The following is a 24,872-nucleotide window of genomic DNA, read 5'->3' as shown; positions in this document are numbered from 1 at the left end:
ATGCAGACAGAATACACCAAGGGCCCAAGTGCCACCCTCTCCTCCGGTGTACCCTCCTGCAGATCCCTGTCATCCAGTGAGGATGGCCCCAGTGGCCACTCCAGCCTTTCAGATGGGGAGCTGACCCGGAACGTACAGGACAGCATCAAGCACCGTATCCTCTACCTCTCAGAGCAGCTGAGGGTGGAGAAGGCCAGCCGCGATGAGAACACAGTGGGCTACCTCAAGCTGGTATCCAAGGCCGACCGGCACCAGGCCCTCCACATCCGGCAGGCCTTCGAGAAGGTGAACCAGCGAACCTCTGCCACCATCGCCCAGATCGAGCGAAGGCTCCGCCAGTGTCACCAGCAGCTGCAGGAACTAGAGGAGGGCTGCAGGCCCAAGGGCTTAGTGCTGGGGACCAAACGCAGCCTGGAGAACAACTGTGAGCAGCCCCGTGAGAAGGCTCTGTGTGCAGAGCTCCCCCAGCCAGGTGGAGAAGACTGCTCATCCAGCGACCTGTCCACCGTCATCAGACACGTCCCTCTGCAGACTCACTTCCCAGCCTGCCAGCAGCAGAAGTCCTTGGGGAGCAAGTGTGGGGCCCAGCCACGAGCCCTGCTGGGGCAGAAGATGAAGGAAGAGCTGAGAGAGGTGAAGATGGTCCACTTGAGCCTGCAGGGGTCCTACCAGAGCCTCAGGGAGCAGTATCTGACCAACCTGCAGGCATCGCTGGAGTCCCTTCAGGAGGAAAAGTCCAGGTGAGGTGGAGCTCCTGGCCACCTGGGCTCTGGGGAGGGCGGGGGGTGGTATCGGTGTTCCTCTCAGAGCGGCAGATGATAACATGAGTGGAATTGCCTCGTCTGCCCTGACCCCATCACCTGGGCTCATGGCTAAGTTGAGGCAGAAGCTCCCATGTGGGTGATATGTTCTGAAAACGGCCGCCTTCCAAGGAATGCTTTCTCCCCCCCACCCCAGCCCCTGGTGCGGTGGGTTGATTTTATCTTCATCCAAGAGGCTTTCCTGGTGCCTCAGACAGTGAAAAAACGGCCTGCAATGTGGGTGACCTGGATTTGATCCCTGGGTTTGGGAAGATCCCCTGGATAAGGGCATGACAACCCACTCCAGTACTCTTGCCTGGGAAATCCCATGGACAGATGACCTGGTGGGCTACAGTCCATGGGGTCACAGAGTCCAATACAACTGAGCAACTTGACACTTTCAGTTTTACTTTCAAGACCAGACTAGGGCCCACTAATAGCAAAAAAAAAAAAAAAAGGCAAACTCAGTCTCTCAAGGACATCCGCATTTCTATTTGAGCCCTTCTTGGGGTGCCAGCCGCCCTCATAGGTGCCAAGCTCCTTCCTCTGAGCCCTGCAGTCATCTTCTGTTTGCATAGGGAAATCCTACCTGCACTGACACTGCTGGACCAATCCCTGAAGGGCAGTTAAAGGAGTATGAAGGGGCAACCCGCTGTCAAGTAAGGCAGCCAGTCACAATTCAGGTTTCTTTTGGGGGTGACTTTTTCAAGGTTGTTGTGGTTGTTCAATCGCTGTTGCATCCAACTCTGCAACCCCATGAACTGCAGCACGCCAGGCTTCCCTGTCCTTCAGCATCTCCTGGAGCTTGCTCAAACTCATGTCCATCGAGTTGGTGATGTCATCCAGCTATCTCATCCTTTGTCGTCCCCTTCTCCTCCCACCTTCAATCTTTCCCAGCATCAGGGTCTTTTTCAATGAGTCCATTCTTCACATCAGGTGGCCAAAGTATTGGAGCTTCAGCTTCATCATCAGTCCTTCCAGTGAATATTCAGGACTGATTTCCTTTAGGTTGGACTGGTTGGATCTCCTTGCAGTCCAAGGGACTCTCAAGAGTCTTCTCTAGCACCACAGTTCGAAAGCATCAATTCTTCGGTGCTCAGCCTTCTTTATGGTCCAATTCTCTTTTCAAGGTTGGATTTATGTAAAGCAAGACCAGAACTCAGGACAGTTGTGCATTTCCTTGTATGTTTCTACACTGCCTAGGCCAATGGGACTGTGGTGCTCTAGAACGTTCTTAACCCATAGCATATTAGTGTCTGCCAGCTGTGCAGGGGAGCAGAGCAAACTACCTCCTCGCAAAACTCTGTGGGAATTGTGCGAGGTTGCACTTCTAAGCCAGCACCTTCCTCACACCACCACCACCACCACCAGTGAACTGTGAAATACACTGGCATCATCTTCAGCCACCAAGATGTTCTGGTCATTGGCTATAGCAGTTAGCCTACCTTGATTAATATATATTAGAAACAAAAAAGCAGGTCCATAAGACTCAGATTTCTTGAGAGATATGGTGAATGGGCTGAAGAAGACTTAACATGGTTACAGTGACAATAAGGAGCATGTAGCATTGATTACCTGTACCATTCAGCATTGACTTTACAGATGGGGAAACAGAGTCTCAGGCACAAGGGCATATGTTCAGCTCAATGAAGTGTCACCTGGTGTCCACAACTGGTCACTACCCAGGCCCCTGCGATTGTCACATCTCCTCTGGTGTGTCACAAACTGAGGTTTCAAACTGGAGAGCTCTGTGACACTTCTCACAGGTTTTATATATATATTTGCTTTCAAGAGGGCTATTTTGTTTTTCAATTGAGACAAAATTGACAAAACATAAAGTTATTAATTTAATTTTATTTTTTATCCAATACATGTTTATTGGGATGGTTTCACATTCCTCTTGATATAGGTTACTTTTAGTGCTGCTTCTGTCTGGATGAGCAGCCTTCTGTAAGCCTTGCTTTTCCTCCTGTAAGCTGGTGGAAGACAGTAGAGCAGCCAACACACAAAACTGCCATTTGTGCATGGCTAAAGACAGTGGTGATTTTATAACATCCTGGGCATTTCACATCCATGAAATAGGAATAGGGGCTCTGAACCAGATGCTTCTTCTTGTGTTTCCTTTTGTCTTCTGGAGAGAGATGAGGGAAATCCTTTTGAGAGGCAAGTTCTCATAGGGAGGTTGTCACTGCTGGAAAGGCTAAAATTGCTGATTTTAAAGTGTACAATAGTATTCAGTGCATTCACGGTATTGTGCAATGAAAAGTACATCTATCAATAATAGTTCCCCAAAGTTTTCATCACTCTGGAAAGAGACACTGCCACTCCCCATCTGCCTTCCCTCAGCCCCTGGTAACCACCAATCTGTTTTCCATCTCTCTGGATTTGTCTGTTCTGGTACATTTCGTGTAAATGGAAGCATATGTTATATCAGACTTTGTGTCTTCTTTCACGCAGTGTAATGATTTTGAGATTTATCTGCATTGCACACAAGAGTGGCTCATTCCTTCTTGTTCAGCAGTGCTCTGTGATGTGAACTCAGTGCATTGACCCATTCATTTGCTACCAGTTGGGGCTGTGAGGAGTAGAGCTACTGTGAACACTATGCATGTCTTTTTGTGAACATATGCTTTTATATGTGGAATTTCCAGATAACATCTAAAGCAACTTTTCCAGCATGTGCTGTGCTTAGTCACTCAGTCGTGTCCGACCCTTGGCAACCCCATGGACTGTAGCCCTCCAGGCTCCTCTGTCCATGGGATTCTCCAGGCAGGAATACTGGAGTGGATTGCCATGCCCTCCTCCAGACGATCTTCCCAGCCAGGGATCAACCTTCCCAACCCAGGTCTCCTGCATGGTCGTACCATTTTACATTCCCATTAGGAGTCTGTGAGAGTTTGAATTGCTGCACGGTCTTGCCAATATTTGGTGGTATGGTCAGTCTTTGAAGCTTCAGGCTCCTAAACTCAGGTGTCACCTAGTGGCTGAGAACTCTAGATGGTGTCGCCATAGCACAGTTTTTTCTCAACCTCAACACTACTGGCATTTTTGACCAGGTGATTCTCTGTTGTAGGAGGCCACGCATTGTGGGCTGTTTAGCTGCATCCCTGTTCTCTCCCCACTAGATGCAGTTGGAGGGCTTTCATCTGGCCGTCCTAACAAAGTATCCCAAACTTAGTGGCTTCAAACAACAGAGATGGATTCTCTCAGTTCTGCAGGTCAGCACGGTGAAGTCAAAGTCAGCGTGTGGGTGGGGCCGCGTCCCTTTTGGAAGGGCGAATCTGTTCCTAGCCTCTCCCAGCTTCCTGGGGCTGCTGCTTCCTTAGCTTGTGGCCTTGGCACTGCAGTCTTCCAGGCCAGCACCTTCCCCTTCCCTCTACTCTGTCTTCACATGCCCTTTTCCTCTGTGTGTGACAGTTGCCACTGCCTCCACTTCTAAGGATGTGCTTGATACCATGTGAGCTCAGAGGAGTTGCTCTGTCTCTACCAGGCTATCCCATCTGGCCCACTTCATCCTTCCCACCTCAGTCTCTCCATCTCAGACTTCTCTGTGTTTCAGGCTGTTAGGTTCTAGCTCAGTTTGTCAAAGCCTATCCTCAGCTATGAACAAGATTATATTTTCTGCAGCAGCAATGATGTTTGAGGCCATTTGTATCAGACAGGGTGGCCTTAACAGATTTGGACGAATTTGAGGGGCGTTTTGGTTGACCAACCATCATTTTGCCCTCATAAGAGCATTTTCCATGGTGGTGCTTCTACCTCCGTGGCTGTAGGAGCCAGACAGAGAAGAGTCCTTGACCAAGGGAGGGACGTGTCACAAGCCAGGGCCCTGCTGTGGCCCCACTGATAAGGGGAGATGGAGGGAACAGCCTTACACATTAATATTGTCTTATTCAACAGTCTTTTCAAGAACGTGTGTAAGAGTATTGTCATTTGTTCTTAGAAATATATTAATGAAGAACCCGCTTGCTAATTTCATCTTCATGAAGAACATATTCATGAATATACACTTGAACGTGGTAGACATCTTGAATGTCCTTGCAGCTCCATCCCATATGTGAACGGAAGGACAGCCACGGGGGAATCTGCTTTCAGGGTGGACACCCCACTCTCTCCCCTTCTCTGTGGGCAGTAGTCTCAGTCAGGTTGTCAGACCAATCTCTTCTCAACAGGGAACAGGGCAGAAATTGATGGACTATTCCTTGAAATACCATCATGAACTGACTCTTGATGAACTGGCTTCCATAAATGAGTGTTTCAGCTTCTCAGCTGCGTGGGGACCATCTCCACGGTGTGCCAGTCAAGTCCCTGAACAGGGCCTAACTGAACTGCTCACTTCCCAGTTCCTATACCTGCCTCTGCTTCTCCGCAGGGCCCCAGGCCCCCACTGGTATCCAGCATTGTCATCCTGGCCCTGGTCAGGCCTTCCTCAGCTTTCCTTAAAAAGCCAGAAGCTGCCTGGCCTGTTTCTTTCTGGCCCATCCTTGTTGGTGCCCAAATGAGGGACCTCAAAGTGTTTTTTGACATCATGAAATATTCCAAACCCAGGGAAAGCAGAGAATAATTTGGTCAAGGTTATCTGCCCACCCCCAGCTTTCTCAAATCTTAACATATTCAAATTTTATTTAAGAAATAAAAGCTTAAAAGATGAGTTGCTTGAAATGCTCCCCTTCACCTTCCCCCCTTTGCCTACCTTGCTATCCTTGTTAGGCGCTTAGCTTTTCCAGACATATTTTTAGACTTTTTCTACTTAAATATGTGGCTGTAAACAACAGGTAGTGATGTTTTGTGTTTTTTTATTAGGTCTACTGAGATATTACTTACATGCCATAAAATGTACCATTTTAACTGTATGTTTCAATGAGCTTTAGTAAATTTACCGAGTTGTGTAACCATTACCGCAATCCAATTTTGGTTTCTGTTTTAATAACAGCTTTATTGAGATATAATTGACATCCCATACAATTCACCCATTTAAAGTGTTTTTGTCATATTCAGTGTTTTTATCGTATTCACAGAGCCGTGTTGTAGTCAACACTGTCTCAGTCCGGGACCCTGTCATCCCTCCTAGCAGAAACTCCATCCCCGCTAGCAGTCACTCCCCACCTCCTCTCTCCCCCAGCCTCCAGCAACCACAAATTTGCTTCTGTTTTTATGGATTGGCTTATGCTAAACATTTCCTATCCATGGAATCAAACAGTTATGTGGATTTTTGTGACTGTTCCATCCTGATAATCAACAGATGATTTTTAGGGAAGAGCTACTGCACACGAAACACTGGAGTGGGGATATATATATATATATGGAATTTAATGGCATACATGGGCAGTTTAGATCTCGATTTCTACTCATATATTGCTATTTTTGTAAAGCCGTTACAAAAGAGTGACTATATATATAAAAGATTCATGAATATCGGGGGAGGGGTGTGTGTGTGTGTGTGTGTGGCTGGCTGATGTGCATCTGGGGTGTTCTGAGACTGACCTGGAGGAGGAGGCAGGGTTCGACTGCAGCTTGAGGAGAGAGGAGGAAGGCGTGTTCTGAAGCCACATCTAGTGTTGGCGGAGGACCGCTCAGCCCCACACAAGCTTTGAGCAGGGTCGCTCAGGGCCTGTCACTGTCTGTTTTACTCCCAAGACAAGTGCTGCTGGAAGGACAGGTGAATGGGCACCTGCAGGGGCACCTGGATGAGATTTACCACCTCAAACAGAACCTGGCCTGCACTGAGGAGAGAATGGTCTACCTGTCCTATGAGAGAGCCAAAGAGATCTGGGTGAGCAGCCCTGGGGGACCTTTGTGAGAAATGGCTGATAAGGAGGCGGTGATAGGGACCAGGCCAGCAGAAGATGAGGGAGTCTGCTCTGACACCCCTGGAGCCCAGGGAAGGGATCATGCCTGGCACTGTGCCCCTGAGGTACCCAGTCTGTATGATCATGCTGCCCTCCCCCAGGGCCGGGGCCAGCTTAGCCAATCTGGGAACTCGGGCACAATCTGCGACTCTCTGGCCCCTGGGCAGCAGGGACATGGGGTCCCAGCTTCACTGTCTTCCTCCTGCAGGAGGTCATGGAGACCTTTAAGAACCGCGTGGGCAAGCTCGAGGCTCTGCAGCAGGTGACCCAGCTGGGGCTGACGGAGCACCCGCAGAGCTGGCCCCAGGACATCCTGTGCCACTTGACGAGCCTGCTGCTGACGCTGGCCATGGTGCTCCTGGTCCTGCTGTCCGGCACTTGTGCCTGCCCCCTGCTGCTGCTGCACTTGCGCCTGCACGCCTGCACTGTGCTCCTGCTCCTTGGGCTCAGCACCCTGGCCTGGCAGAAGTGGCACACCATCCGTGCCTGAGACTGGCAGGCTTGGGTCCCCTCCAGGTGGAGACGGTTTGCCAGGGCCTCTTGGCCTCCACCCAAGGGGCCTTAAAGGGCCTGGCTTTGCTAGTTCCTCCCACCTCTCAAGACGGCCACTGCTCAGCTCTGCCTTTCCTGGTCCATCCCTGGCAGCCCAGTGATGCCCACCTGCTTCACGCTTCTCTTTCCCACCTGCAGACAGGAGGCTTATAAAAGATGGACATCTCTGGAGTACTGTTCCCCTCTCTACCCTGCGTGCCATCCCATGACCCAGTGACCCAATGCCCAGAGGCTCGGTTGCCCCCAAATGACAGTGGCAGCCCCTGTGACATGGTTGTTTTTGGCAAAGAGAAACTACGATTATTTCACAGGGATGGAGAAGCAAGGGTGTGGAGGTGGGGTGGATGGGGGCCAAAGCCATGGAGGTGGGGACAGGTTCTGTTTTCCATTTTTGGGTGGGAGGCAGGCGTTTTCGTTTTCGGGGCTGGCAGAGACTCATGCAGGTGACACTGAAGAGACGGATGACGCCTCTGTTTTGGAAACACTGGAGAGTTCAGAGCTGTCATCCACCTTCTTCCCAAAAAGTTGCAAGATGCAGTTTCGAAACTGGCAGGACAGAAAGGGTTATTGAATAGCAGAGCAGGCAGGGCCAGTGTGCTAGGCTAAATGCAACGGCAGGGCCCTGTGAGGATAGCAGTCCTTAGGTGTCACCCTGATGGCTTAGGAGGCCTGAAGCTGAAACTCCAGTACTTTGGCCACCTGATGAGAAGAACTGACTCATTGGAAAAGACCCTGATGCTGGGAAAGAGCGAAGGCAGGAGAAGGGGACGACAGGGGATGAGATGGTTGGATGGCATCACCGACTCAGTGGACATGAGTTTGAGTGAACTCCGGCAGTTGATAATGGACAGGGAAGCCTGATGTGTTGCAGTCCATGGGGTTGCAAAGAGTCGGACAGGACTGAACAACTGAACTGAACTGACAGCTTACACATTCAGAATCTACAAGGAGAATGGAGGTAGGCTCCAGTTACTCCTTGCACAGGTGGATAGTCTATTCCTGACTATTCAGTTATCTGAGTTATCTAATTGACCAGTTGATGGTGACTCAGTTCAGTTCATTTCAGTTCAGTCACTCAGTCGTGTCCAACTCTGTGACCCCATGAATCGCAGCACGCCAGGCCTCCCTGTCCATCACCAACTCCTGGTGTTTACTCAAATTCATGTCCATCGAGTCGGTGATGCCATCCAGCCATCTCATCCTCTGACATCCCCTTCTCCTCCTGCCCCCAATCCCTCCCAGCAACTGGGTCTTTTCCAATGAGTCAACTCTTCGCATGAGGTGGCCAAAGTATTGGAGTTTCAAGCTTCAACATCAGCCCTTCCAGTGAACACCCAGGACTGATCTCCTTGAGGATGGACTGGTTGGATCTCCTTGCAGTCCAAGGGACTCTCAAGAGTCTTCTCCAACACCACAGTTCAAAAGCATCAATTCTTCGGCGCTCAGCTTTCTTCACCATCCAACTCTCACATCCATACATGACCTACTGTGGGCCAAATTGTGTTCCTCCAAAGATATGTTCAAGTCCTAATCCTTGGAGCCTGTAACTGTGATCTAATTTGGAAGTAAGTCTTTAGAGATGTGATTAAGGTGCATATTATCATGAGGTCATATTGGAGTAGGGTGGGCCCTCATCCAATGATGGATGTCCTCAGGAAAAGAAGGGAATTTGGATTCAGACAGAGAAGAACGCCATGCAAAGGTAAAGGGCAGAGATCACAGGGACTCATCCCCAACGAGAGGCACACCAGAGGTTACAGGTACCTGTCAGGACCTAGGAGAACGAACCAACCCTGCCCACACCCTGATCTCAAACCAAGAGAGAACATATTTCTGTTGTTTCAACACACCTAGCTTGTGGTACTTTGTTATGACAGCCCCACGAAACATATACAGTGATGAAAGATGATCCCAGCTAACGGGCCAATGTCTGGGAGAGTCTCAGAGGCATTTTAGTGAAAAGAAAAGTGACTGTTGTCTTGTTTCTGTTCTGTCATCAAGGGGCCAGGTGAGGATTAGGTAGGCAAGAGCCCACCTTGTCTCTTCAACCAAGAGACTTCTGGCATCAGGAGGACTCTGCTCTGTGCTGTGCTGTGTTTAGTCACTCATTTGTGTCCAACTCTTGGCAACACCGTTGACTGTAGCCCGCCAGGCTCCTCTGTCCATGGGGATTCTCCAGGCCAGGATACTGGAGTGAGTTGCCATGCGATCCTTCAGGGGATCTTCCCAATCCAGAAATCAAACCCAGTTCTCCTGCACTGCAGGTGGATTCTTTATTGTCTGTGCCATCAGGGAAGCCCAAGAATACTGGAGTGGGTAGCCTATCCCTTTTCCAGGGGATCTTCGGAATCAAACTGGGATCTCCCGCATTGCAGGCAGATTCTTTACCAGCTGAACTACCAGGGAAGCCCCCTGCTCTTTGCTACTGAACCCCTAATGGGAGTATGCATTTCCCAGACTATATCTCATGACTGAGTTAACAACAATGCTTTGAGAATACAAAGCAGAGGCGTCTCCTATATATTTGGGGTCTGTTCTCAACTACCTCTAGCTACCTCCAATATCAAAACTCTAACAAAAACATAATTGTTGAAGTCAGTAACACCAGAATTGGGCTGAGCAGCAGAACAGACTCAGCTGAAGACCCAGCAGATGAGGCTGAGGGATACATTGGCCACACATTCAGCATCTACATACTGAGCACCCACGCTGAACCCATGTGTCCTTGGGGCATCTGCATCGAATCAAAAGAGCAACATTTCATGTCCTTGTGGAGCTCCATTCCAGAAAATTCTCTCTGAATGCAACAGGAAGGGATAACAGTGTGGAAAGGGTGAAAGCAAAGTTCGAAAGCCTGGAGAATCTGGGAATGCAGACAGCAGCAGAGGAGGGGGAGTTCCAGGAGGGAGAATGGAAAAGCTCACGAAAAGACAAAGATGGCCTAGGATTCTGCAAGCGAAAGCCAAACCTCAGAAGAGACCCATGGGAAAGACAGGAAATGGGAGCCGAAGGGTGAGCTCTGCTCTCGGTGTGAAGTCCTGGAGACTCCATAGTGGTGTTGGTCCTACTTGATAACCTAAACATTACCATGGTGAGATGCGAGGCCCCTCAGAGAGTGGTATTCTGACCCACAGACCTTTCTGATTATCAAGCCACATCACATCTACTCGACACCTTAGTGGAGTGGACATGATGGATTCAAGGAAGAATAGGCAAATGGCCCTTCAAAGATGATGGGCCTTACAGGTGATGATGGTCACCTGTAACTTTGCAAGAAGTCTAGGAGTTGTGGGCAGTTTACTGCTGAGGCTCAATATGCCAGCTCCTGATGGCTGCCATCTGGCAAGACCACAGCATGTCCTGCCTGGACTGATCCACAAAGTTAAGAAGGCCAAAAGTCAGCACAGGCAAGAAGGGCCTCTGTGTCCTTGTCAGAATTAGGGTTTGAATATGGAAAGATTAAGTTCGCAAGAAGAATTGTGTCTGTGAAATCAAGACGCACATGCCCAGGGTACTTTGTATGCTAGATGCATTCTGGCAATCCTAGGGTGTCTGAGCTCCGGGCTCAGCTAAGGCCAGCTGATGGGATGGGCACGCACACATAGTGGCCTGCAGGAAGTGCCCATTGTCAGGCCCAGACCATAAAAGGATCCAGAGGGACGGCTGTCTGGGGCTGGGTCACTGGTGCCGAGCCTCCCGGGGTTATTTTCCCAGAGGTCATTTTCAGGCTTCCTGCAAACACACTTCCTGGTGGGAGCCATCCAGGCTCTTCCAGGGTCTATCTGCAGTTTGCTCTGCCAAACTGTGTGCCTTACCTGGCGGTTCATGAAGACATAGATAATGGGGTTGTAGATAGTGGCACTTTTGGCAAAGTAGGCTGGCAGGGCGGCCACCAGAGGGTGGAAGGCGTAGCCGGGGTGTGCAGCGGCGAAGCAGGCAAAGAAGGTGTAGGGCCCCCAGCAGAGACAGAAGGCTAAGATCATCACCATCACCATGCGGGTTACTTCCTTCTCCGCCTTCTGGGTGGACTCAGATTCTTTCTGCTGCTTCGCCACCTGAGGGAGACGGAGAGTCATCCTGGGGACCATGAGGGGGTATCTCAGGAGATTCCCTTCTGCTGACTTCCCTGGTGGCTCAGACAGTAAAGCATCTGCTTACAATGCGGGAGACCGAGGATCGATCCCTGGGTAGGGAAGATCCCCTGGAGAAGGAAATGGCCACCCACTCCAGTACTCCCACCCAAGGGAGTTCCCGGCCTGGCCAGGGCTGGTCTTGTGGGAACTCTTAGAGGCTTTGAGTGGGGCTTGGCTAACACCTGCCAGGAGCCAGGGAAGGAGCTAATGAGGCTGTTTCCAGCCTCCCCTGGTCCCTTATCAGAGTGTGTTTCCCCCCACCGCCCCCCCACCGCCCCATGGTCAGGTCTCAAGGGTGACTGATGGCTAGGGTGTGTCCTGTAGCCCAGATTCCACAGCTCACGACTCGCCCAGCCCAAGTTGTGTGTGGCTACCCGTGGGAGTCAGTTAAGTTGCTTCTGATCCCAGACTGCCAGCGAGGGGTGGGGGTGGGCAGCGAGAAGGGGGAGCAAATCACAGGCTGAAGGCAGGGGGAGGGGAGCTTATCTCAGCTGTGATGGCCTCCCCTCCACAAAGAGCTGTGACAGCCCGTGATGAGCCAACTGTGGGCACAAGCCTCTTTGGAGAGGAAAGGCACCACCCCCAGAGGCCTCTGACTCTGTGTGCTAGGCCTGGGAGGCACCTCCAGGCCAAGCTGATTGACAAAGACATGACTTTTGTGTGGTGCTTTGGGCACCCCGGGGGAGTGCAGAGTTCTCAGAAGCCCTTCTCCTGCCTTGCTCTGATTTCCTGCACCCCGGTGGTGGTGTTGGCGGGGGGACCAGCTTCTCAGGGAGGAGGGTGTGAATGCACCCCTTGGACAGTCCTGTGAAGGGAGCCCTCGGGTGGCAGCCTTTTGAAAACACCCCTTGCTTTGCAGGTTTTGCTTTGGGATCTGGCGGGCTGTGACTAGCTTTCCTCCCCAACCCCCTCCCTGGGGTCAGCTCTGGGTCCCTCCACGAAGAGAGGGGGGCTGTCCCTGCCCACCCTGTACAGGCAAGGCCAAGGGAGCCTCACGTCTGGTTTGGGGGCAGGAGAGTAGACTGGGTGGTCCTCTGTGGCTCCTCCCTGCCTGCATGATCCTGCTGGCCGGAGGGAAGCTGGGAGGGCGAGGCGCTTACCGTTCGGATAGCCAGCCACACTTGCAGGTAGCAGAGCACGATGACGCTGAGCGGGATGAAGCAACACGTGATCACGAGAACAATCATGTACGACTGCACCCCCGGGTAGGAGCTGCCACTGAACACATCGGGGCCACAGGAAGTCTTCAGGCCATGGGGCCAGTACCTGCAGAGAAGGGCCAGAAGCCCTTGCTGAAATGGGCAGGGACCAGGATCCTCGCCCCGGCACCCCAGTGACTTGATTGAGGATTGTTGGGCTTTTTTTATTATTATTGTGGTGAAATTCACATTACCCGAATTGACTCTTTTTTGCAGTGAACAGTTCAGAGCCATCTAGGACATACACGGTATGGGGCAACTGCCGCCTCTGTCTGCTTCCAGGACATTATCATCACCAGCCCCCAAAGGAAGGCCTTTGGTAGGATTTCTGTAAATCCTTCTCCATCTCTGATCACATTTTCCCCTCTTTTTTTTTTTTTTTGTGGTAAAACACACATAGGTGGCTCAGATGGTAAAGCATCTGCCTGCAATGTGGGAGACCCTGGTTCAATCCCTGGGTAGGGAAGATCCCCTGGAGAAGGAAATGGCAACCCACTCCAGTACTCTTGCCTAGAAAATTCCATGGATGGAGGAACCTGGTGTGCTACAGTCCATGGGGTCACAAACAGTCGGACACGACTGAGTGACTTTACTTTCTTTTTTCTTTACACATAATTAGGAGGTTTGGTGCATTCCCGATGTTGTGCATCCATCACCAATCTGGTTCTAGAACATTTTCATCATCCCCATCACATCCCCTTTTTACAAAGGGGAGGTGAAGCACCCTCTTGCCTTAAGAACAGCTGTGAGCCCCTGAGGATTACATGAGCATGTGTTCAACAATCCCAGCTATTGTGGGCATGGGGGCATGAGGAGGGTGACAGACAGAGCCTGGCCTCCATGACGATGGAAGCGTCCCAAAGAAAGAACTTGTTCACCAGCTTGCAGCAGAAGACAGAAATGCAGCGGCCTTGTCCCATCCCGCCCACTCAAATATCGGAGCCGCTTCCTTGGAAATTCGGGTCTTCCCCCAAAGAATCCACCTGATGAGGACACTGGTGAGCTGTGACCCAAGAAGCCTCCACAAAGGGGGCCCCTTAGCAGGTGCAAGAAAGAAGCCTGGGACAGAGTGGGTAAGAATCTGTGTGCCCAGTGATCCAGTGTGCCCATGGCCTGAGCCTGCAGTGTTCCTCTCTGAGCTCTCATGATCTACTCCTGTCTGGGAGAAACAGACCTTTGCTGAGGCTTAGAGACCACAGGGCCCACGCCCACGTGGCAGCCAGGCAGAGTCATACAGCCTCAGACCTGGCCTGCTCAAAGGGCCCTCAGGAGGAGTCAGGTCTACTCCCACTTCACTCCTGGAGCCACAGAGGCCCAGAGACAGAGAGTGATTTGCCCCAAGGTCTCAAAGTGAACGACGAGTTTGACCCTCCTTGCCCTGTTCTACACGCATTGTCTTCCTGGCACTTCGCCTCCTCACCTACTCCAACCAAAGATGGGTGGAGCCGTCCACACAGCAGCCCAGATCCAGGAGAAGGCGATGCCCGCGATGGCCAACTTGGCATCAAATCTGACGTTGCCAAAGGGCTTGCAGACCACCATCCACCTCTCCCAGGAGATGATGGCCAAGGACCAGAGACCGGTGATCCCTTTGGGGCAGAGCAGACAGGAGGGCTTTGAGTCAACAGTTTGCAAGATCAAGAGGGAGAATGCCCCCCATGCCCCCCAACCTGCCTGCAAAACCTGATTCTCCAAAAAGTGTTTTCGGGTCCATGGAGCAACAGGTCTCTTGGTCAGTTTCTTTCTCTAACACCTGTGTCCCCTGTTCCTTCCCTGCTGTGCCTGCAGTCACCTCCCTTTGCCCTCTCTGGTTCAGCCTTGTGGCCCACCTCGCTTCTCATCTCTCTTTTATCTGGCCGCCAGCCTTTCTCATGATACTGTCAATGCAAGTCCTGAGGGCCACATACACCCCTGAGGCCACACTGAGGTGCTACTGTCCCAGCCAAGGCCAGGAAACAGGACGTGTCTGGTGACTGGCACACTCCAGCTGTGGGCATGCCTGTTCTCAGCCCAGGCCTCTCAGCATGGCCCACCTGGCAGCAATCTGTGTGTGGAATTCAGGGCTTGGGATGGGGCAACAATGTGTTTGTTTCCACCAACGTCTGCTGGACACTTGGCTTCCCTTACTCCCAACACGAGTGCAGTAGCGTTAGCAGCACCCGTGGCTTATCACTTTACAGAGGTGCCAGGCATTTGCCAAGACGACTATATTCATTACCATGTTGACCTTTCAGGGACTCTCCTGCCAGATACAGTTGATACTTTCATGGAGTGGTGTCCTGAATACTTCTACAAACTACTTTTAATATGAACACTTTGAATGAGGGACTGTGTCACTAATTCATGTTTCAATACTTCGATAACCGTATTTCAGTATCATCGGCTTCCTTGGGAATCCATGGTCCCCCAAACTGGTGACCTGAGAGCAGACCTCGAGCAGTTACAGAAGTGGGATGGACGGGATGGAGGAGCCACTCAGGGGCCCCGGCACCAGCTACCCACGGTGCCCGAAGGGTTTGAACTTGGTCAGGTCAGTGAGTGGAGGTGACACCACCAGTGGCTCAGGTCACTGACCAGGTCCCCTCTCCCTGCCCCGCTAATCCTACTGTCTGTCTATGGCTCATCTCTTGAGAATCCAAATTGGAGATCACTGCAGAGCAGTGAGACAAACCCAACATAGATGTGGGTGCCAAGGATCCAGGCATGTGAACAGGTGGCCATGGGAACATAAAACTGGGAGGAGGAAGCTGCGCGCCTTCACTGCTTTGATGGCCAGGGGCCTGGAGACGGGGTGCACGTGCTGAGCACTGGGGCCCCTGGGCTCCTTGTCGTCTTTGGTGAATGCCAAGCTGCAACCCCACAGCCCTTGGTTCTCTCCTGGGGGTGTGTGCCCCCGAGGGGTCCATGTCCTCTTCTTCATAGGCCCCTGGCAAGCAGACCTGGCCTCCCAACACGCCCCAGCCTTGCCTAGTGCTCAGCGTGTGGTAGATGCCAGCCAGCCCTGGTTTCCTCACATCCTCCCAGCCGTTGGCGAGCCTCCTCTCAGTCTCCCCCTCTGATCCCCTCCTCCCCATCTCACCGTACAATCCTGGGCCTCGTCTGTCCCTTGTCTGCCCACCCAGCCTCTGGCCACCCAACCAGCCTAGCTGTCTGCACCCCACCCTCCTTGGCCACTTGGCATGAGTGCCCTTGCATCCTTCTGACCCAACATCCAGCTCCCTCATGACCTCCTCCAGATCCCGGTCCTCTAAGGACTGACGGCACCATATTCTCACTATCCAGATGCCCAACAGCACAGAGCGATGAACACAGGGGCTTGGCAGCCAATGGAGATCTCGGCAGAGCCATGACCCATGGAGAAATGAGCGATTAGGCTGGGGAAAGGAACGTAGGATCTAGTTTCAATATCTCAGGAGCTCTCCTGGGAATTGCTTCCTTGACAGAGAAAAACTGACACAGGTGTGAACTGAAAGGGCACGTGTCCCAGATTTGAGTGGGAGGCTCATTTGGGATGCCCAGAGGCATCCTGTGCCACCCTGTTCTGTGATTATGTGGATCTGTCTGTCTCCGCCCATGCCAGCTACATGGTCTCAAACTGAATGTCGCCAGGTCAGGTCTATTTCAGAGCAGACACCTCTAATGGTCCCAGCCCAGCTTCCCCAGCAGGTCTGTCCCCCTTCAAAGATGTGCTAAGCCCACGTCCTACGGCTGCCCCGGTGATTTCGCCACATGACGATCTCCTTTACATGCAGCAGGCTGGGTCTCCCCTGAACCCAGGCCCCCAGGTGACTTACCACACAAGGAGACAGTGTAGCCCTCCACGACACAAAGGGGGTGGCCCAGCACAAAGTAGCCGTACATCTGGTTCACGACGCTGATGGTGCTGGCGATGATGGTCTCCACCAGGTCAGCGATGGCCAAGTTGACCAGGATCCAGTTGAGAGGGTGGCGGAGCTTCTTGAACTTCATGGTGGCTGCCAGTACGAGCCCATTAGTGAAGACGGACGCGATGACCACGAAGACCATCCAGGCGCTGGTGAGGTGGTACACCCATCTGGGAGCAATGTGGTAATTGGGGCCTTCGAAGGGATCTGGAGGCAGGAGGTACAGAGTGAGCAGAGGACTCGGGCAGCCACTTCATCACCTGTACGGCCACACCTGCACTTGCCTTTGAAACTGGCCTTTCCCCCTAGCTTTGTCCATCTGCCGGCAACCTTCCCTCAATTCTGTCTCTCAGACCCAAGGCCACAACCTGCTGGAAACACCTGCATGGGCATCCTTGAGCTTAACAAAGCATCATACATGCCAGGTATTGCTTCCTGGTCTGAGTTGCCCACCCACCATCTGGCAGGTCGCCCTCCTGGAGTGTGGTTAGCTGGCTCCTGCTCCCCTGAAAGCCCCCCGGTGCCCCAGTGATGTTGCCTGTGTGCGCTGCACATCATTCTGTCGTCAGATCTTTGCTTGTGGTCTTCGTCATACCCGGGTCCTCGGCTGGTTCATACCATCCAGTCTGGCTCTGCGCCCTTGCCTTCCGGGACCATTTCTAGATTCCCCAGCTGAGATTTAACTCCATATTGGAGCTCTGCATGTGCATGTCCTGTCTTCCTCACTGGACTGTGTCTTGTGCATGTATAGTCAGTGCCCTGAGAATGAAAGATTGAGGGCCTTTGCTATGGATTGAATTGTGTCCCTTCCAAAAAAAGGCATGTGGGAATCATAATCCCCACTCTCTCAGAATGTGACCTTATTTAGAGAAAGGGTTTGTACAGAGATGATCAAGTTCTGATGACGTCGCTAGGCTGGCCCTAGTCCAATAGGACTTGTGTCCTTACAAAAAGGCAAAATTTGGACACAGACACATTCAGGAGAAGATGGCCATGTGAAAATGAAAGCAAGGATCAGGGTGGTGTTTCAATAGCCAAGGGATACCACGGATTACCAGAGATTATTATAACCTGGGGGAGGGATACCACGGATTGCTGGAGACTACCATAAACTGGGGGAGGGATACTATGGATTACCAGAGACTACCATAACCCTGGTGGTGTTCCCTGGTGGCTGGTTTGGGGGATCAGCCACCTGAATGGGTGAGGAAAACCTGATGGTTATCAGTTCTGAGATCTGCTGGAGAAGGGATAGGCTACCCACTTCAGTGTTCTTGGGCTTCCCTGGTGGCTCAGCTGGTAAAGAATCTGTCTGCAATGCAGGAGACCTGGGTTCGATCCCTTGGTTGGGAAGATGACCTGGAGAAGGAAATGGCAATCCACTCCGGTACTCTTGCCTGGAAAATCCCATGGACGGAGGAAGGTGGTAGCCACCGTCCATGGGGTTGCAAAGAGTCGAACACGACTGAGCGACTTCACTCACTCACCATAACCCAGGGAAGGGACCTGGAACAGAGTGTCCCTCAGAACCACCTGGAGGAGCCAACCCTGTCGAGCCCGTGATCGCTGGCCTCCTAAATTGGGAGATGATCAATTTCTGTTGCTTAAGCCACCCAGTCTGTGGTGCTGCAGCTGGAGCAAACACACACAGAACGAAAGTGAGGGGTAACTCCCCTTTATTATGACAGTGGGTCTACACCTTTCTCTGTTGGAAGGACCTTTCTGCCACCACCATTTTAGCAGATTACTCAACCACTAAGTGATGGAAATAGGATGATGGGGAGGGGGGTTGGGCAGAAGGGCATGGGTCAGTCCAGGAACAGTCAACTCATCATCTTCAACAAATAAATTGCAAGGATATTGAGGGAAAACATCTACAAGTATGACTTTGCATTTATGTTTTTAAAGAGTCCTTTCTTCTTAGAGCTACCTTCTGAAGTCTTACAGAGAAAACGATGTGATGTTTTGGATCTGCTTCCAGAAATCGGCAGGAGTGGTTAGTGGACAGGATAGAGAGGAAATAAGAGAAGTGATGGACACCCTAGTGGAGGGAACAAGTTTTGGGTACCCAGTGCCATTATCCTCTCCTATTTTGCTAGACACATGAATTTTTGTTAAAAAAAAAAATTACAATAGGGAAGTCTGGGGTGTCGACAAAGCCGCAGGGGCCTCCAGGAAGAGCGTTGTTGGGTCTCCATCAGGGACATTCTGGGGTGAAAACCATCAGGTCAAGGTGAACTTCACGGTTCTCCACCAGTTTGGCTTGGGAACCCTATTGCTGGTCCTGCTCTGGGTGTCAAGGAGCCAGTGTGGCTTCTGGAAATTGTGGCAAGTGAGACATTTTTCCCTTGGACTGCAAGGAGATCCAACCAGTCCATCCTAAAGGAGATCAGTCCTGAATATACGTTGGAAGGACCAATGATGAAGCTGAAGCTCCAGTCCTTTGGCCACCTGATGCGAAGAATGGACTCATTGGAAAAGACCCTGATGCTGGGAAAGTTTGAAGGTGGGAGGAGAAGGGGATGACAGAGGGTGAGATGGTTGGATGGCATCACCAACTCAATGGACATGAATTTGAGTGAACTCTGGGAGTTGGTCATGGACAGGGAGGCCTGGCATGCTACAGTCCATGGGTTCACAGAGTCAGAGCGACTGAACTGAGACATTTTTGAAGGAACTAAAGGTCTTCGGTTGGAAGAAGGGACCTGGGGGGTTAGGGGCTGGGGGTCATTGGCATCTTCAGCTCTCTGACGGCTGGCAGACAAAGCCTCGTGACTGGGCCATGCCCAGGGCAGAATGCCAGCTGCCTCAACAGAGTTTTATACTGTCTGGTGCAGCTGAAGCGCCTCTCCTCAGGAGCCGAGCTAACTTCTTCCCTAGGACATGCCGCCAGGGGCCAAGGGCTCCATGGTGAGCTTGGACAAGACGACCACCATGGTCTCTTCTATCCTTAGGCTCTAGAAGGCACTCACCCACCTCTGAGCCACCTGAACCTCCCGCTCCTGCTGGCCATCTCCATTTGGTTTTGGGAGATGCAAAGATGAGTTAGGCCCGGGTTCCCTCCCCAGGAAGAGAGCCCCCGCATAGACGCAGTGGGGTTGAGGGCAATGAGCGCTCACTAGCAGTCTAGAACAGGGATTCTCAGAGGCTCTGTGAAGCCAATGTGGTTTGAAAAATGCACATTCGATATGATGGTGTCCTTAGGGGCTTCCCTGGTGGCTCAGATGGTAAAGTGTCTGCCTGAAATGCGGGAGACCCAGGTTCGATCCCTGGGTCAGGAAGATCCCCTGAAGGAGGAAATGGTAACCCACTCCAGTAGTCTTGCCTGGAGAATCCCATGGATAGAGGAGCCTGGTGTGGGCTATAGTCCATGGAGTCACAAGGAGTTGGACATGAGTGAGCGACTTCACTTTCTTTCTTTCTTTTTGTATTCAGAAAGGACCCCTCCCCCATTCATGGCATCATAAAAGCTAAGGGGAGCAATGGGGTACAGAGGCTCTCTGGGGTGGAGGGGTGGCCAGCCAGCACACCGCTCACAGCCACTTGGGCCTGTGTCCCTGGAGGGCTGTTCCAGCCAGTCCGACCCAGCCTGCTTGCTCACCTCTGGTGGAGTTGCTGTTGGTGTAGGTGAAGATGCTCCCCTGGGTGCTCTCCTCAAAGTTGGCCTGTGGCTGCCCACCTGCAAGCCTTTGGGGGCCCCACTCGTGGGCCATGGCTCTGTAAAACCCTGTCCCTGATGCCCGCCAGCCCTGGCACTGCCCAGGGGGCCACAGCGCTTTATATCAGCCTGTGGGATCAGCCCAGGCCTCCTCACCTTAAAAGCCCCCAAACTCTTCACCATCTGATCTCTTAATTGGGCCTGGGACTTAAATGGCCTCCTCCCCCAGCGCTGGGCCTGCTGGCTCCTGGGTGAGCCCATGGGGGTGGCTCAGAGGAATTTGCTGGGAGCCAAACTCTGAGCCAGGGTGCTGCGGGGGCCGCCTTGGGCCCTCGCTCCTGTTTCCCTGTCCTCTCTTCCTTTCTACCATCCAGCGCCTGCTCTAGGCCAGGCAGGCCCAAGCAGCGGGCTTTTCAGTCCAGAGCCCAGCCCCGCCTTTCACAGCGGCTCCTCCCCAAGCAACTTTGGGCCGGGACCTGGAGCCTCCTGGAGGGTCAGGCCGTGTTGAGGGACCAGATGGCTACAAGTTGCACCACTGGGGCTACTTCCCCAGGAAGGGATGGATATCCCACCATCCATCCAGCTCTCCCTGCCCCTCCTACCTTGCTCCCCATGAGCTGCAGCTCCCCTGGTCACCAGGGGGCTCATCCAGGCCCCCCAGCAGCCCTCCTGAAGCCCCTGAGGGTGCCCACAGGCCCCACCTGTCCAACTCTCCCTCCCTTGAATTCACAACTTTCCTTGGACTGCCCTTGACTAGGACTTCCTCTAGACATGCCTTCGAAAGCAAACCTCTCCGCAGAACGTTCCAGACAGGCTGCCTCTGCCATACCGTTGCACCCACTACTGTCTGGCTGCCGCTGGCTGAGCACTTGGCAGGGGCACCAGTTACTTAGAAATCGCTCGATTCTCCAGCCTTGCCTGTCTTCACACAAGAAGGCAAATATGCATGTTCAGGGCAGCATCATTCGCAAGAGGTCAAACTGTCCCAAAGTCAATCAACAGGTGAATGGACACCCAACCAAATGTGGTATATCCACGCACTGGAATATTATAAAGTCATAATAAGGGATGAAATCATGACACATGTTACAACATGAAGGAACGTCGAAAAGATGATGTTAACTGAAAGGAGCAGACACAAAGGATCTCAGATGGTGGAAGGCCCAGAACAGACAAACCCACAGAAACAGCAGATTGGTGGGTGCCAGGGGCTGGGAGGAGGGGCATGGAGAGGGATTCCTTAGAGAAAGAGGGATACCTTGGGGGTGATAAAATAATTCTAAAATTAGATGGTGATGGTACAGCCACTGTGGAAGACAGTTGGGCAATTCCAAAGATTGAAAAATAGAATTACCATGTGACTCAGCAATTGTCCTTCTGAGTCCATGCCCAAAAGAACTGACAGGGCTTTTGTTTACAGCATGAACAGAGCATGTTCGATGGCACTTGATATAACGAGGTCAGATCCCAAGAACGCCACCCCAGGTTCTTTCAACTCCCAAGGCCATGCTTTTCTCTCGGGCCTAGATTGCAGGGGGCTCAATCTGCCTGTCCCCACCCGAGTCAAAGAATCAGCACATCAGAGAATGTGAAAGCTGGAAGTGGGCTCCCTCTGAGTGCTGGCTGCAGGACCGCCTGTTGCCAGCAAGGCCATGGACTGGCTGGGTGGTCTTGGGTGGGATGATCCCTCTGTCTCAGGCCAGGTTTGCCTTCTGTCTAAAGGAAGAAGACCCATCCTGCCTGCCCCCACCCACCCCACCCTCTCAGGGGGCTGCCAGTTGGATGGGGGAGGGGGTGCTCCCAGCGATGCTGTGCCATTGGGAAGCCCCTTGTGAATGTGAAGTGCCATCTCAGCCAGACATCCAGACATGCCGGGGAGCCTCCAGCCAGAGCCTCAGAGCTGACCCATCCCGCCTGCTGCCCCCAGACCCTGGGGAAGCGGGAGAGGGAGCAGAGGTGATAGCAGTGAGTCCTGGACACCCCCCCCAACCGTCTGCAGAGTGGGGGTGCTAATTGATGATTAGGGCTAACAGAAGATCAAGTCCCGTTTTAGCCAAAAGCAGATTACTGCCCTGGAAAGTCCCCTAGCACCTGGGTGCACACGTGTGCTCCCTGAGGCCTGGCGGAAGCTCACTGGGGTCCTGCATCCGACCCAAGGTGGAGAGAAGGGGCGGGGTTCTTGGGAGGGAGCTGGAGACCAGGAGGGTGGGGCCAAAATGTGAATGAGCAGCAGCTGGAGAAGGAGGCAGGGGAGAAGGGAGGAAGGAGAAGGGGCCAAGGCGGGAGGCTTGAGTGCTTGGGGAAATTGGGGCTCCTGGGCCAAGGCGAGGCCCTGGGCCTCCCGCCCTTGCCCCACTTGCGGCCCCCCTGGCCAGGCTAGAAGAGGAGATGCCAGACTTGTCTCTAATCCGACTATGGAGAAGTGACTCGATGCAGGGTGCTGATTAGCAGCCCCGGGAGCTGTCACCTTGATTCTGCTCTTGGCTCTGGCCAGTAGACCAGGGGCTTAGTCATGAAGAGTCCGTGGCCACCACCACAACATGGCAAGGAATCCTTTGGCCATTTGCCTTTGGCCTTTTTTTTTAACTGTGATAAAATATACATGACATCAAATTTAGCATCTTGACCATTTCTAAGTGTCCAGTTTGGCGGCATTAAGTACGTTCACATCGGTGTGTGGCCATCCTCACCAGCCATTCCCAGAACTGTCCATCTTCCCCAATGGAAACTCTGTCCCCATTAGACACCAACACCCCCTCCCCCAGCCCGTGCCCCCTCCCCCATCCTCCTCTCTCTGTGTAGGGTCTGACGAATCTAGGCACCTCATACAAGTGGAGTCATATGGGATCTGTCCTTGTGTCTGGATTCTCTCACTTAGCACAGTATTTTCAAGGATCATCCATTGCCTTTGTGTTTGGCAAAGATTTATATACATTGAATTTTGATTTTTCTGTGATGAAATATGACTCCATTTCCATTTTTGTTTCTGTTGAAAAGTTCTCCCAACTTAAGCTCTTTAGATATCTGTAAACAGAGACCTTGGATATGAAGTCTAAAGACAAGGGCAGGCTGTTTCCCTGTTTCTGTGACCATTCCACCAAGTCCTGATGGCTCCACTCAGAACTGATAGTGAAATGAGTGAAGTGAATGTCACTCAGTTGTGTCTGATTCTTTGCGACTCCATGGACTATACAGTCCATGGAATTCTCCAGGCCAGAGTACTGGAGTGGGTGGGTAGCCTTTCCCTTCTCCAGAGGATCTCCCCAACCCAGGGATCAAACCCAGGTCTCCCACATTGCAGACAGATTCTTTACCAGTTGAGCCACCAGGGAAGCCCAAGAACACTGGAGTGGGTAACCTATCCCTTCTCCAGCAGATCTCAGAACTGATAACCATCAGATTTTCCTCACCTGTCCATGTGGCTGATACCCCAAACCAGCTAAAAGTTCGTCGTCAGTCTAGTCTGCAAATGCTTACCTCGGGCCCACACTCCTAATGCATCTGTCTTCTGCGGTTATCCTCCAGGACCTTGAGCAAGTTAGCCACCATCTCTAGAGTGCATGTCCTCATTGGAAACATAGGGAGAACATTTACTTGCTGTAACGCTTGAATGAGGTCATCCTCTTGAAAAGTTCTAGCCATTCATTCCACAGCTACCCAGCAAGTGCGTCTTGTGGCCAGGCCCTGTTCTTGGCTCCGGGTGAACAGAGTCCTCTTGCAGCTGCCCTGCTCGTTGGGGGCAGGAATAATACAACATGAACATTAGATGCAACAAATAAGTTGTGTCGAGCAGGATGGAGGATGAGAACAAGAGAACAAATGGAAAAAAATAAAAATAAAAAATAAAATAAAAAAGAGGACAAATGGAATGTAGAGGGTGGGGAGAGAACGGATATCTGTTTTCATAGGGCATCATGGTGGGACTCTCTGGGAAACGGACGTGTGAGCAAAGTCTCAAAGGAGGGAGGGGAGCATGCGGAGATCTGAGGAGGGCATCCCAGGAGAGAGCCCAGAAGTAGTGCAAAGGCCCTGGGGCAGGAGGGTGCCTGGTATGTTAGAGGCACAGTAAGGAGACCAGGGCAGCTGGAGCAGAGTGAACTAGTAGGGCCTAGGAAATGGAAGATGACAGAGGGGATGAGGGCCAGTGTCTCTGTGTGTCCCAGAGGCCATTTTCAGCATGCTAGCTTTCACTGTGAATGAAATATAGAGCGTGTTATGATTTTTGGAGTCAAAGTGAAAATCACTTTCATCTAAAGTTATTTAGATGATGGCACACTCCCTCTGGTCGATGTTCTAAGAGTGTTAGGGGCCAGGGAGGTAGCAGGGGTATCATGTAACAGGCCCTGTGGGCATCCAGGTGATAAGAGTGTCAAGGCAACCAGCAGGCAGGGCTCGCAGAGTTTTTGGGTGGCTGCGGTGGAAGCCGGTGAAGGCAGGGAGGAGTCAAAGCCAGCTCCAAGGCTTGGAAACTGAGTAAGCATCAGATGGAGTGGTCCAGAAGTCAGGGCGGTGGGGGTGTGGCTGGTGGAGGGAAGGTCTGAGTGGCAGGAATCCAACTGAACAATGACAAGAAGCCAGCATCTCAACCCACAGATGTTACCCAAAGAGGACAGACGTGCTGACAATTTGATCCCAACGGATGTGAAAATTTAGATGAAATGGACAGACTCCTAGAGAAACACAAATTAACCAAATGAGCCTGAGAGGAAACAGGGAATCTGAAGAGCTCTGTATCTACAAAGACACTGAAGCCCTAACTTCGAAGCTCCCCACTAGGACTGCCTCTGTTCTGTTCCT

At 52.1% G+C, this 24,872-nt stretch overlaps 3 protein-coding genes and 1 non-coding gene across 4 annotated transcripts; 2 read left to right on the top strand and 2 right to left on the bottom strand.

Annotated features, from left to right (window-relative positions):
* TEX28 (testis expressed 28) lies at positions 1–7,139 on the top strand. Its single transcript, XM_043459676.1, has 3 exons — positions 1–740; positions 6,438–6,573; positions 6,858–7,139. Exons 1-3 carry the CDS (start codon positions 1–3, stop codon positions 7,137–7,139), a joined length of 1,158 nt encoding a protein of 385 aa, XP_043315611.1.
* On the bottom strand, positions 2,717–5,207 carry LOC122434672 (40S ribosomal protein S27-like). Its single transcript, XM_043458295.1, has 2 exons — positions 5,157–5,207; positions 2,717–2,953 (listed from the first exon to the last, which is right to left on the bottom strand). Exons 1-2 carry the CDS (start codon positions 5,205–5,207, stop codon positions 2,717–2,719), a joined length of 288 nt encoding a protein of 95 aa, XP_043314230.1.
* Positions 5,580–20,130, bottom strand: LOC122435773 (long-wave-sensitive opsin 1). The gene is made up of 6 exons (XM_043459860.1): positions 20,019–20,130; positions 16,328–16,624; positions 13,954–14,122; positions 12,435–12,600; positions 11,017–11,256; positions 5,580–7,747 (listed from the first exon to the last, which is right to left on the bottom strand). The coding sequence occupies exons 1-6, from the start codon at positions 20,128–20,130 to the stop codon at positions 7,637–7,639; spliced, it is 1,095 nt and encodes a 364-aa protein (XP_043315795.1). The 3' UTR covers positions 5,580–7,636.
* TRNAF-GAA lies at positions 19,627–19,699 on the top strand. The gene has a single exon. It is a non-coding gene; the product is annotated as a tRNA-Phe (tRNA).
* Positions 20,131–24,872: the final 4,742 nt, after the last annotated feature.

Source organism: Cervus canadensis, chromosome X, assembly GCF_019320065.1.
Source record: "Cervus canadensis isolate Bull #8, Minnesota chromosome X, ASM1932006v1, whole genome shotgun sequence".
Taxonomy (NCBI): domain Eukaryota; kingdom Metazoa; phylum Chordata; class Mammalia; order Artiodactyla; family Cervidae; genus Cervus; species Cervus canadensis.
The sequence above is the reverse complement of the archived record's forward strand: the minus strand, read 5'-3'. Positions and strand labels throughout refer to the sequence as shown.

What these genes read in the sequence shown, in the direction of transcription:
- TEX28 (XM_043459676.1), top strand. Translation starts at nt 1, where the DNA reads ATGCAGACAGAATACACCAAGGGCCCAAGTGCCACCCTCTCCTCCGGT. An exon ending in CTTCAGGAGGAAAAGTCCAG is followed by an intron (nt 741 to 6,437) that starts GTGAGGTGGAGC and finishes TTTACTCCCAAG; the next exon opens with ACAAGTGCTGCTGGAAGGAC. An exon ending in AGAGAGCCAAAGAGATCTGG is followed by an intron (nt 6,574 to 6,857) that starts GTGAGCAGCCCT and finishes TTCCTCCTGCAG; the next exon opens with GAGGTCATGGAGACCTTTAA.
- LOC122434672 (XM_043458295.1), bottom strand. Translation starts at nt 5,207, where the DNA reads ATGACAATGCTGGATACCAGTGGGGGCCTGGGGCCCTGCGGAGAAGCA. An exon ending in GGCCCTGCGGAGAAGCAGAG is followed by an intron (nt 2,954 to 5,156) that starts GCAGGTATAGGA and finishes GCCTCTCAAAAG; the next exon opens with GATTTCCCTCATCTCTCTCC.
- LOC122435773 (XM_043459860.1), bottom strand. Translation starts at nt 20,130, where the DNA reads ATGGCCCACGAGTGGGGCCCCCAAAGGCTTGCAGGTGGGCAGCCACAG. An exon ending in CTACACTGTCTCCTTGTGTG is followed by an intron (nt 14,123 to 16,327) that starts GTAAGTCACCTG and finishes TCTGCCCCAAAG; the next exon opens with GGATCACCGGTCTCTGGTCC. An exon ending in ATGTCTTCATGAACCGCCAG is followed by an intron (nt 7,748 to 11,016) that starts GTAAGGCACACA and finishes CTGTCCTGCCAG; the next exon opens with TTTCGAAACTGCATCTTGCA.